Below are 12,120 nucleotides of genomic sequence, written 5' to 3'. Positions count from 1 at the left end.
TGCATATAATTGTACTGTATTGGGTTTGTTTGTTTGTTTGTTTGTTTATCTGAGACACAGTCTCACTCTGTTGCCCAGGCTGGAGTGCAGTGGCATGATCTTGACTCACTGCAACCTCCACCTCCCAGGTTCAAGCAATTCTCTGCCTCAGCCTCCTGAGTAGCTGGAATTACAAGCACCCACCACCACACGTGGCCAATTTTTGTATTTTCAGTAGAGATGGGGTTTCACCATCTTGGTCACGCTGGTCTTGAACTCCTGACCTCGTGATCCACCCGACTCAGCTTCCCAAATTGCTGGGATTACAGGCGTGAGTCACCGCGCCTGGCAATCAGTACCTTAATGAGAAAGGGGAGACCACAGAGAACTCTGTTTCTGTTTCTTCTTGCAACAGGAAAAAGCGAAGAAAAAGGAAAACAGAAAGGAGGATAGTCAGCAGGTTGCTAAGGAATAGAGGCCAAGACATTCAGCTAGTTACCAATCCTCTGTAACATGGTACTGAGCCCTGAGGAGCCACAGTTTTGAATTTTCCGATGATGACAAGAACTGTACAAAATTATAGCACTTTTAAAGAGGCCTACAATAAAATAGAATTTGAAAAAAAAAAAAAGCAATCTTAACTCGACTTCAAATCATAGTCTTAAATAACTATGAAACCCTTTGTTTAACTGACCTGCATAAACAGCAGCTGACTGTTGCAAAGATTGAATCTGTCCACGATTGCATCCATATTTCTGATTAATTTCCCTTAAGGGAACTTCACTGATTAAATCTAATAGCACAAGACTGGTGAAAAACCTGGGAATAAATCATCAAAAGCATGGTAAGAGATCATTCACATCTACTAGGAGATACAGTGTATGTTGCAAAATGACTTAGAACTGGAAAGGCAACAGAGGACTTATAAAATACATTCCAGTAAGATTCTTAATAGAAAATAGGGTTACTGGCCGGGCGCGGTGGCTCAAGCCTATAATCCCAGCACTTTGGGAGGCTGAGGCGGGTGGATCACGAGGTCAGGAGATCGAGATCATCCTGGGTAACACGGTGAAACCCCATCTCTACTAAAAATACAAAAAATTAGCTGGGCATGGTGGCACATGCCTGTAGTCCCAGCTATGCGGGAGGCTGAGGCAGGAGAATCGCCTGAATCTGGGAGACGGAAGTTGCAGTGAGCTGAGATTGTGCCACTGCACTCCAGCCTGGGCAACAGAGTGAGACTCCATTTCAAAAAAAAAAGAAAGAAAGAAAGAAAATAGGGTTACTGGACAAAGATTGAGATCAATGCTTGCAAAGCAAGTTTTGACATGCATTAGTACTACAGTAAAGAACTGATGTGTGTATAACAAAAAGTTGCCCATATTCAATATTGCTGCTATCAAGAAATGAGACTTGGTTCAAGAAATGTGATGACACAAAAATTTAAAAGATAACTTGATATACAGTTACATGTAAATCATTACTCCAATAAAATGATAATATAAATATAGCATCCAATTTTGATTTGAAAGGCAACAGTAGCAAAAGTAATCCAAGTATATAAATCCTTATAAAATTTATACTTAACCATATTATAAATAATATACTAAAGACTGCTTTTTAAGAAAAATCATTTCATTATATTTCTCTTTTTTTTTTTTTTTTGAGATGGACTCTCACTCTGTTGCCCAGGCTGGAGTGTAGTGGCACAATCTTGGCTCACTGCAACCTCCATCTCCCAAGTTCAAGTAATTTCCCCACCTCAGCCTCCCAAGTAGCTGGGATTACAGGTGCACACCACCTGTAAATGGCTAATTTTTGTATTTTTAGTAGAGACAGGGTTTTACCACATTGGCTAGGCTGGTCTCGAGCTCCTGACCTCAAGTGATCCGCCCACTCTGGCCTCCCAAAGTGCTGGGATTACAGGTGTAAGCCACTGCATCCGGCCAATTTCATTATAGTTCAAAGAAGCTAACAGCCTGTATCAATTTATCCACCTGAATCTTTTAATTAGCTCTTCTTCCCTATTGGTAGTGAATCACCTCTAAGCATGATATAAAGTATAACCCCAGATGAAGTCACAGTAAGTTGGTGGTTCTTCTGATCAACACCTTCTTTACAAAAGAGAGGTAATTAAATATTATACTTTAAAATATAAGATCTTTATATATAAGGGCTACTAAACTGTGAACTGCAGAAAGAAACTAAAATACCAATAAATTCATTAAATACAGAAAACTTGCCAGATGTGGTGGCTCACACTTGTAATCCCAGCACTTTGGGAGGCGGAGGTGGGCAGATCACCTGAGGTCAGGAGTTTAAGACTAGCCTGACAAACATGAAGAAACCCCGTCTCTATTAAAAACACAAAACTAGCCAGGCATGGTGGCACATGCCTGTCATCCCAGTTCCTCTGCAGGCTGAGGCAGGAGAATCGCTTGAACTCGGGAGGCGGAGGTTGCGTTGAGCTGAGATCATGCCATTGCACTCCAGCCCAGGCAACGAGAGCAAAACTCCATCTCAAAAAAAAAAAAAAAAATGAAAAATCTCATACTCTGCCAAAATTTTGATTTTATTGACAATGAAAGTGACTACAATAAACTGGGCATCCACTACATGCAAGACACTGTGTTAAATACTGGAAAGCCCAGAGACCTTGACGTTTACCTTTTATGGATGGCCATTTGTCGATGCTGTCTCTCAGTTCTGGTTACTACTTTTCCTTTCACACAGCGGGCCAAGAACCCCTCTTCAACTCCCACTAGCTCTGCTACCCTTTTCATTGAAGTTGGCAACTTCTCCCATAAACAGAAAAATCGATACCAATCAATAGTAGTCCAATCCTCGAACATAGGTGTAACCTAAAAGGAAGAAGTATTATTCATTAACTAAAACTATTACATTACGAAAAACCATTATACACAACCTTCATATTAAAGACAAAAGCCAGGCATGATGATATGTGCCTGTAGTCCCAGCTACTCAGAAGTCTGAGATGGCAAGATCGCTGGAACCCAAAAGTTTGAGGCTGCAGTAAGCTATGACTGCGCCACTGCACTCTGGCTCAACTGACCGGGTGAGACTCTGTCTCTAAAAAAAATGAAATAAAATAAAATAAATAAAATGGCCGGCTGTGGTGGTTCATGCCTGTAATCCCAACGTTTTAGGAGGCCGAGGCAGGAGGATCGCTTGAGCCCAGGAGTTTGAGGCTGCAGTAAGCTATGACTGTGCTACCGTACTCCAGCCTGGGCAACAGAGCAAGACTCCATTTCAAAAAAATTACAATAAAATTACTTAAAATAAAAAGACAAAGGCCTCAGGATTTACAAAAATGTCTAACTGCGATAATACCTCATTCATATGGAAACATCATTTATTCACAAACAATGCACTGCCAGATCATTAAGCATACAAACTGGATTTTATAGAACCCAAGTCTTTTTTTTTTTTTTTTTTTTAAGACAAGGTCTTATTCTATCATCCAGGCTGGGATACAGTTCACTGCAGCTTCAACTTCCTGTGCTCAAGCAATCCTCCCACCTCAGCCTCCCAAGTAACTGGGGCTATAAGGTGAGTGCCACCACATCTGCCTAATTTTCTAATTTTTTTGGTGAAATTGGGTTTTATTCTGTTGCCCAGGTTGGTCTCTGACTCCTGGCCTCAAGCAATTCTCCTGCCTCAGACTCTCAAAATGCTGGGATTACAGGCGTCAGCCACTGCGCCTGGCCAGAACCTAAGTTTTTAATCACAGACACTTCTAATATCAATATTCTAACTGTAGTTAGAATCTTAAGCATTCTGACTAATTTTCAAGAAAGAATCAATAACATAGAGGAGAGAAGGGAAGAATCAATATTCAGAGTTGATATATGCCCAAAATGTCAAGATTCAACAAAAATTATGAAACATATAAGAAATAGGAAAGTGCATCTCAAACACAGGGGGGAAAGCAGGCAAAAGAAATAAAAAGAAATACCTTTGAGAGGCTCCAGCTACTGAAATAAGACTTCAAAGCAAACATTATAAACATGGTAAAAAAAAAAAAAGGCATGCTTGAAGTAAAAGGCACGATGCCAATGTCTCATTAAGTAGAGAATACAATAAAGAGAAAATTATTTTTAAAAGAACCAAATGAAAATTCTGGAGTTAAAAGTACAATAACTGGCCAGGCACAGTGGCTCGTGCCTATAAACCCAGCACTTTGGGAGGCTGAAAGGAGAGGACCACTTGAGCGCAGGAGTTCGAGACCAGCATGAGCAACATGGTGAAACACTGTCTCTACAAAAAAATACAAAAATTAGCCAGGGATGATGGCATATGCCTCTGGTCCCAGCTACTTGGGAGGCTGAGGTGGGAAGACTGCTTGAGCCCAGAAGGTCAAGGCTACAGTGAGCCATAACTGTGCCACTGTACTCTTGTCTGGGCAACAGAGCAAAAACCTGTCTCCAAAAAAAAAAAAAGTGCAATAACTAAAATGGGGTTTACCATGTTGCCCAGGTTGGTATTGAACTCTTAAACTCAAATAACGCTCCTGCCTTGGCCTTGGTCTTCCAAAGTGCTAGGATTAAAGGTGTGAGCCACCGAACCTGGACCTAAAATGGATAATTTACTAGACAGATCAACAAGATATCCAAGCTGACATAAGAAAGAATCAGCAAACATGAATAGATTAATAATGACTATGCAATCTGAAAGAGGGAGAAGAGAAAACAGAAAAAATGAACAGAGCCTTAAAGGAATATGAGAAACATTACATGGACCGACATATACATAATGAGTACCAGGAGAAGACAGAAAGGAAAAGGAAAATCATCTGAAGAATTTATGGCTGAAAGTATTCCAAATTTGATGGAAAACATTAATCTACATATCCAAGAAACACAGTGAACTCCAAGCAGGATACATACAAAGACATCCACACAAAGACACATCACAGTCAAAACATTAAAGCTAAAGAAAAAAAATCTTGAAAACAGCAAGTCATCGTGTATAAGAGAAACCTGATAAGATTAACAGCTAACTTCTCACCAGAAACAAGAAGGCCAGAAAATGCAGTGAGATGACATATTAAACCACTCAAAGAAAAAAAAAATCTGTCAACTAAACATTGTTTTTTCTTCTGAAACAGGGTCTGGCTCTGTCACTCTGGCTGGAGTGCAGTGGCACAATCTCAGCTCACTGCAATGTCTACCTCCTAGGCTGAAGCCATCCCCCCACCTCAGCCTCCTAGGTAGCTGAGACTATAGGTGCATACCACCACACCTGGCTAATTTTTGTATTTTTCTGGTAAAGACGGAGTTTCACCGTGTTGCTAGTCTCAAACTTCTAGCCTCCAGCCATCTACCTGCCTCAGCCTCCCAAAGTGCTGGGATTACAGGCATGAGCTACCATGCCCAGCCTTAACTAAGAATCTTATATAAAGGTGAGTTATTTTTCAAAAATAAAAATATAACAGAAACATTCCGGCCGGGCGCGGTGGCTCAAGCCTGTAATCCCAGCACTTTGGGAGGCCGAGACGGGCGGATCACGAGGTCAGGAGATCGAGACCATCCTGGCGAACACGGTGAAACCCCGTCTCTACTAAAAAATACAAAAAACTAGCCGGGCGAGGTGGCGGGCGCCTGTAGTCCCAGCTACTCGGGAGGCTGAGGCAGGAGAATGGCGTAAACCCGGGAGGCGGAGCTTGCAGTGAGCTGAGATCCGGCCACTGCACTCCAGCCCGGGCGACAGAGCGAGACTCCGTCTCAAAAAAAAAAGAAACATTCCCAGATAACACCTGAGAAAATTTTGTTAGCAAATCCATTTTATAAGAAATACTAGCCAGGTGCAGCGGCTCACGCCTGTAATCCCGGAATTTGGGGAGGCTGTGTGGACGGGGGGTGGGAGCTGGATCACTCGAGGTCAGGAGTTGCAGACTAGCCTGGTCGACATGGCAAAACTCTGTCTCTACTAAAAATACAAAAAAAAATAAGCCAGAAGTGGTGGCGCATGCCTGTAATCCCAGGGACTCAGGAGACTGAGGCACGAGAATTGCTTGAACCTGGGAGGTGGAGGTTGCAGTGTGCAGAGACTGCACCACTGCACTCCAGCCTGGGCAACAGAATGAGAGACTCTGTCTCCAAAAAAAAAAAAAGAAGAAGAAGAAGAAACAAAGAAATACTAAAGAAAGCTCTTCGGGTTGAAAGAAACTCACCCAAAACCATATTTCAATTCCAAACAAAAACATCAAAGAGCGTCAACAAAGGAAATTATGTGGGTACCTATAAAAACAGTATCATTACATATTTCTCTTTTCTTCTGACTGATTTAAAAGGCAACGTATAAAACAATATGCATATAATTGTACTGTATTGGGTTGGTTTGTTTGTTTGTTTATTTATCTGAGACACAGTCTCACTCTGTTGCCCAGGCTGGAGTGCAGTGGCACAATCTCAGTTCACTGCAACCTCTACCTCCCGGGTTCAAGTGATTCTCGTGCCTCAGCCTCCTGAGTAGCTAGAATTATAGATATGCACCACCACACCCAGCTCATTTTTGTATTTTTAGTAAAGATGGGGCTTCACCATGATGGCCAGGCTGGTCTTGAACTCCTGACCTCAAGTGGTCCACCCGCCTCAGCCTACCAAAGTGCTGAGATTACAGGCATGAGCCACCATGCCCTGCCAATATGCATATAATTGTATTGTTGGGCCCATAACATATAAAAATCACAATATATTTGACAGTATCAGCCCACAGGAGGCAGGTGAAAGCAAAGCTGGTACCGAACTAAGGAAATGACAAGAGATGGTGTCCCAAATCCATAGAAATAAATGAAGAAAAAAACACAATCATAAATAAGAACGTTAATGAAGCAAACTCTGTAAATGTATATTTGCTCTCCTTTCTTCTCTCAGCTTCTCTAAAAACATTAAATTACAAAAATACTAAGTATAAAAACGTACTGTTAGGTTTGCAACACATAATGATGTAATAAGTACAACAATGGCACAAAAAAAGGAATCAAAATAGAGTTATTTAAGAATGCTTCTTTATCTCACTGCAATTAAGTTAGTATAAATTTTCAGCTGTACCTGATAATACCTTGAGTAACCACTAAAAAAAAAAAAAAAAAAAGAGGGCAAAAAATAAAAAAATATAGAGAAAAATGTACAAAATTAAAATGTCATACAATTTTGTGCTGCATAATGACATTTTGGTCAATGACAAACTGCATATATGACAGTAGTCCCATTAGATTATAATGGAGCTGAAAAATTAATATTGCCTAGTGACATCATAGTCATCAAAACGTCTAACGTGTTGCAATACCTTTTCTATGTTTAGAAATGTCTAGATACACAAATACTTACCATTGTATTACAACTGCCTACAATATTCAGTAGAGTAACATGCCAAACAAGTTTGTAGCCTAGCAGCAGTTAGGTTATACCATATATCCTAGGTGTGCAGCAGGCCATACCATCTAAATTTGTGTAAGTACACTCTGTAATACTCACACAAGAACAAAATTGCCTAAAGATGTCCTTAAGCGATAATGACTATACTAAAAAATATTCCCTTCATTCAAAAAAGAGCCGTAAGAGGTACAGGGGAACAAATTCTCTGAGAATACCGACTGTAGTTGAAAACTTCAATACCCGACTTTCAACAATGACTAGAACTACTAAGAAAATCAAAAGGAAATAGAAGACTAAAACAACACTCTAACTCAATTAGACCTAGGAGACATCTATAGAACTCCACCAAACCATAGCAAAATGTATAGTTGTCTCTTGTTATCTGTGGGGGATTGGTTCCAGGACCTCCTGCAGATAACAAAATCCAGGATGCTCAAGTCTCTGATATAAAATGATAGTGTCTATATATAACCTAGACACATCCTGCCATATTCAGAGTAATCATCTAGAGTAATTATAATACCTAATACCACATAAATACTATGTAAATAGCTGATAAACTGTATTATTTAGGGAATAATGACAAAAGAAACTATAAGTTCAGTACAGAAAAAAATTTTTTTGAGATAGTCTCACTCTGTCACCCAGGCTGGAGTGCAATGGCACAATCTCGGCTCACTGCAACCTCTGCTTCCCAGGTTCAAGTGATTCTTCTGCCTCAGCCTCCCAAGTAGCTGGGATTGCAGGCGAGTGCCACCACGCCCAGCTAATTTTTGTATTTTGTAATTTTGTATTTTTAGTACAGACAGGGTTTCACCATGTTGGTCAGGCTGGTCTCAAACTCCTGACCTCAGATGATCCGCTGAAAGAAAGAAAAAGAAAGAAGGAAAGAAAGAAGAAAGAGGAGAGGAGAGGAGAGGAGAAAAGAAAAGAGAGAGAGAGAAAGAAAGGAAAACAAAATTGAAAACTATTTAGCTGGACTGATCAAGAAATGATGCAGGAAGATTCAAATTACTAAATTCAGGAATGAAAGAGGAACCACCCCCATTATCCTTACATAAATAAAAAGGATTAGAAGGGAACACTATGAATAACTAAATGCCAACAAATTAGATAATCTATGTGGACTATTTTCTGGAAATACACAAACTACCAAAACTGATTGAAGAAAAAATAGAAACTCTGAATAGTTATAACAAGTAAAAAGATTAAATTCATCATCAAAACATTTACTCCAAAGTAAAGCACAGGCCCAGGTGGCTTGACTGGTGAAATTCACCAAACATTTAAATAACAATTAACAGCAATCTTTAACAAATTCTTCAAAAAAAAGAAAAAACAAAAAACAGAAGAGGAAGAAATATATCCTAACTCATACTGTGCAGTTAATATTACTCCAAAACCACACAAAGACATCACAAGAAAAGAGAACTACAGGTCAATGTATCTTATGACGAAAATACTAGCAAACCAAATAAAATACTAGCAAACCAAATCCAGCAACATAAAAAGGATTATACAACCTAACCAAGTCAGATACTCTTTTTGGAATGGAAGTATTTATCCAATGCCTATACCCCCATTGCATCTTGGGAGTAACTAACTTAGCTTTTTTATTTCACGGCCTCATGGGTGAAAAGCACTAGCCTTCTTTCAGATGAGACTTTGGACTTTTGAGTTAATGATGCAATGAGTTAAGACTTTGGGGGACTGTGGGAAGGGATGGTTGTATCTTGGAATATGAGAAGGTCATGAGATATAGGGGCCCAAGGGTGGATTTATATAGTTTAGATATGTGTCCCCACCGAATTTGATGTTGAAATGTAATCTTCAATGCTGGAGATGGGGCCTGGTGGCAGGTGATTGGATCATGAAGACCGTTTCTTATGGTTTAACACCATCCCCCTTGGTGCTGTCATTGCAACAGTGAGTTCTTGTGAGATCTGGTTGTTTAAAAGTGAGTGGCACCTCCCACCTCTCTCTCACTCTCTTTCTCTTGCTCTGGCCATATAAGATGTGCCTGTTTCCCCTTCACTTTCTGCCATGATTGGAAGCTTTCTGAGGCTTCCCCAGAAGTAGAAGCCACGGTGCTTCCTGTACAGCCTGCAGAATCATGAGCCAATTAAACTTCTTTTCTTTATAAATTATCCAGTCTCCATAACTTCTTTACAGCAGTGTGAGAATGGACTAATACAGTAAGCCAAAAAGAATAGCTATGAACACTGAAAAAGCAGAGCAATGAAGGGAAACTTGCCCTACCAGAAAGTTTTTACTTAAAACAGAGGTACTGGCACAAAAATCAGTCAAACTGGTATTTTGTCAGACCAAGAAGTGAAACAGAAATATACACAATGACAAATGGAATTGGAAATGTACCCAAATACAAATGGAAATACAGAAGATAAAAGTTGCCATCTTGAGTCATTATGTAAACTAATTTTTTAATAAATGATGCTGAGATTACAGATAGCCATTATGAAAAAAACATGAAACTGAAGAACCATATACTAGAATACACTCCAAATGAAGCAGAGCTCAAAATAGGGGGAGGCCAGGCACAGTGGCTCACACCTCTAATCCCAGCACTTTGGGAGGCCGAGGCAGGTGGATCACCTAAGGTTGGAAGTTCAAGACCAGCCTGCCCAACATGGAGAAACCCCATTTCTACTAAAAAAAAAATACGAAATTAGCCAGGCATGATGGCGCATGCCTGTAATCCCAGCTACTCAGGAGGCTGAGGCAAGAGAATCGCTTGAACCCAGGAGGCGGAGGTTGCGGTGAGCCAAGATTGCACCTTGCACTCCAGCCTGGGCGACAAGAGCAAAACTCCATCTCGAAAAAAAAAAAAAATAGGGGGACCACAACTATACAATTACTTGAAGAAAATGTGGGTGAATTCTTTAATGATCTCAGAGCAAAAAAAGTTCTCACTAATTCAAAAGTTCATAAATTCAACTGCATTTTATAAAAAATGCTATATAAAACATAGGATAAGCAAAGTCAAAAGACAAGTGAAAAACCAAGAGGAAAATCCTTCGACTTATACCACAAAGCACCAATCTCCCTAATATATAAAAAACCTTTAAAACTAAAAACAAAACAAAAACAAACAAACAAACACCACACACAACAGAACAATGAGCAAAAGACATGGACAATTCACTGGGGAGGGAGGTGGGGAATCCTCCCATTAGCAATCACTTCCCATTTTCGTCCAACCTCCTCACACTCCCCCAGCCATGGGTAACTACTAAGGCACTAAATGTACTTTTTGTTTCTATAGACTGCCATTCTGGACATTTTATATAAATGGGGGAAAATGTTCAAATTTACTCATAATGTAAAAAAATGTAAACTAAAACTACACTCAAAATTACAAAAGCTTAACAATATTCTCACTACTTGCGAGGCCGTGAAAAAACAACTACTCTCATATATCACTGGAAAAACAGGAAAATGATACAAACTCTACAGAGATCAACTTTGCAAAACCAAAATCACTTATGGTTTTACATCTTACCCAGCAATTGCACTTCCGGGAGTCTTTCCTAAAGATACACCTCCATAAAACTAAACACTGTGTGTACCACATTATTTACTGCAGCATAATTTGCCACAACAAAATATTGAAAACGATCCAAATGTCCATCAATACGGAACTGATAGACTGAACAACAGTACATCCACCTACACAACAGAATTATAGTTATAAAAAATAAAAAATGAGTTAATATGAAGTGATTTCCAAGATACACTATTAAGAAAAAAAAGGTATAGAATAATGTATACAGTATGCTACCCTCTGTATAAAAAAGGTGAAGAATATGTATGACAATTTTTGTAAACTTAAAAAAGAGAAGAGATACATCAAAAAATGAATGAAAACAGTCATCTATGAAAGGTGGGTGGAAAAGGCATGGAAGGGACGGTTATAGGAGTTAGACTTCTCTGACTATTCTTGTTTATATAGTTCTGACTTTTGAATCACACAAATATTTTATATATTCAAAATATAAAATAGTACATGCAAACACTAAATGTTTTGTCTAACTTAAAACATAAACGTATTTTAATTGCCAGTGCTTTGAGCTAGGGGTCAAGGCCTTTTGAGCACGAGTCAGTTGATTAGAATTTACCATGGCTTTCTTAAACCATAACCATAACACATTGTTTAACAAATCCAGTTTTTGTTCTGTAATGTGAAGTTAGAAATTAAAGATAATTGCTGGCTGGGTGCGATGGCTCACACCTGTAATCCCAGCACTTTGGGAGGGCGAGGACGGTGGATCACTTGAGGTCAGGACTTCAAGACCAGCCTGGCCAACAAGGTAAAACCCTGTCTCTACTAAAAATACAAAAATTAGCCAGGTGTGGTAGCATGCACCTGTAGTCCCAGCTACTCAGGAGGCTAAGGCACAAGAATCGCTTGAACCTGGGAGGCAGAGGTTGCAATGAGCCAAGACTGTGCCACTGCACTCCAGCCTGGGCAATAGAATAAGACTCTAAAAAAAAAAAAAGAAGAAGAAGAAGAAACAAAGAAATACTAAAGAAAGCTCTTCGGGTTGAAAGAAACTCACCCAAAACCATATTTCAATTCCAAACAAAAACATCAAAGAGCGTCAACAAAGGAAATTATGTGGGTACCTATAAAAACAGTATCATTACATATTTCTCTTTTCTTCTGACTGATTTAAAAGGCAACGTATAAAACAATATGCATATAATTGTACTGTATTGGGTT

At 39.5% G+C, this 12,120-nt stretch overlaps 1 protein-coding gene across 1 annotated transcript in view; it reads right to left on the bottom strand.

Moving 5' to 3' along the window:
- POLQ (polymerase (DNA directed), theta) overlaps positions 1 to 12,120 on the bottom strand; it is a 149,520-nt gene that overhangs the window by 57,310 nt on the left and 80,090 nt on the right. Inside the window, exons 15-16 of the mRNA XM_011950860.1 lie at positions 2,647 to 2,840; positions 674 to 798 (exon numbers count right to left, since the gene is read on the bottom strand). Coding sequence (XP_011806250.1) covers positions 674 to 798; positions 2,647 to 2,840 — 319 coding nt within the window. The remainder of the gene's footprint in view (positions 1 to 673; positions 799 to 2,646; positions 2,841 to 12,120) is intronic.

This window comes from Colobus angolensis, unplaced genomic scaffold, assembly GCF_000951035.1.
Source record: "Colobus angolensis palliatus isolate OR3802 unplaced genomic scaffold, Cang.pa_1.0 Scaffold31, whole genome shotgun sequence".
NCBI classification, from domain to species: domain Eukaryota; kingdom Metazoa; phylum Chordata; class Mammalia; order Primates; family Cercopithecidae; genus Colobus; species Colobus angolensis.
The sequence above is the reverse complement of the archived record's forward strand: the minus strand, read 5'-3'. Positions and strand labels throughout refer to the sequence as shown.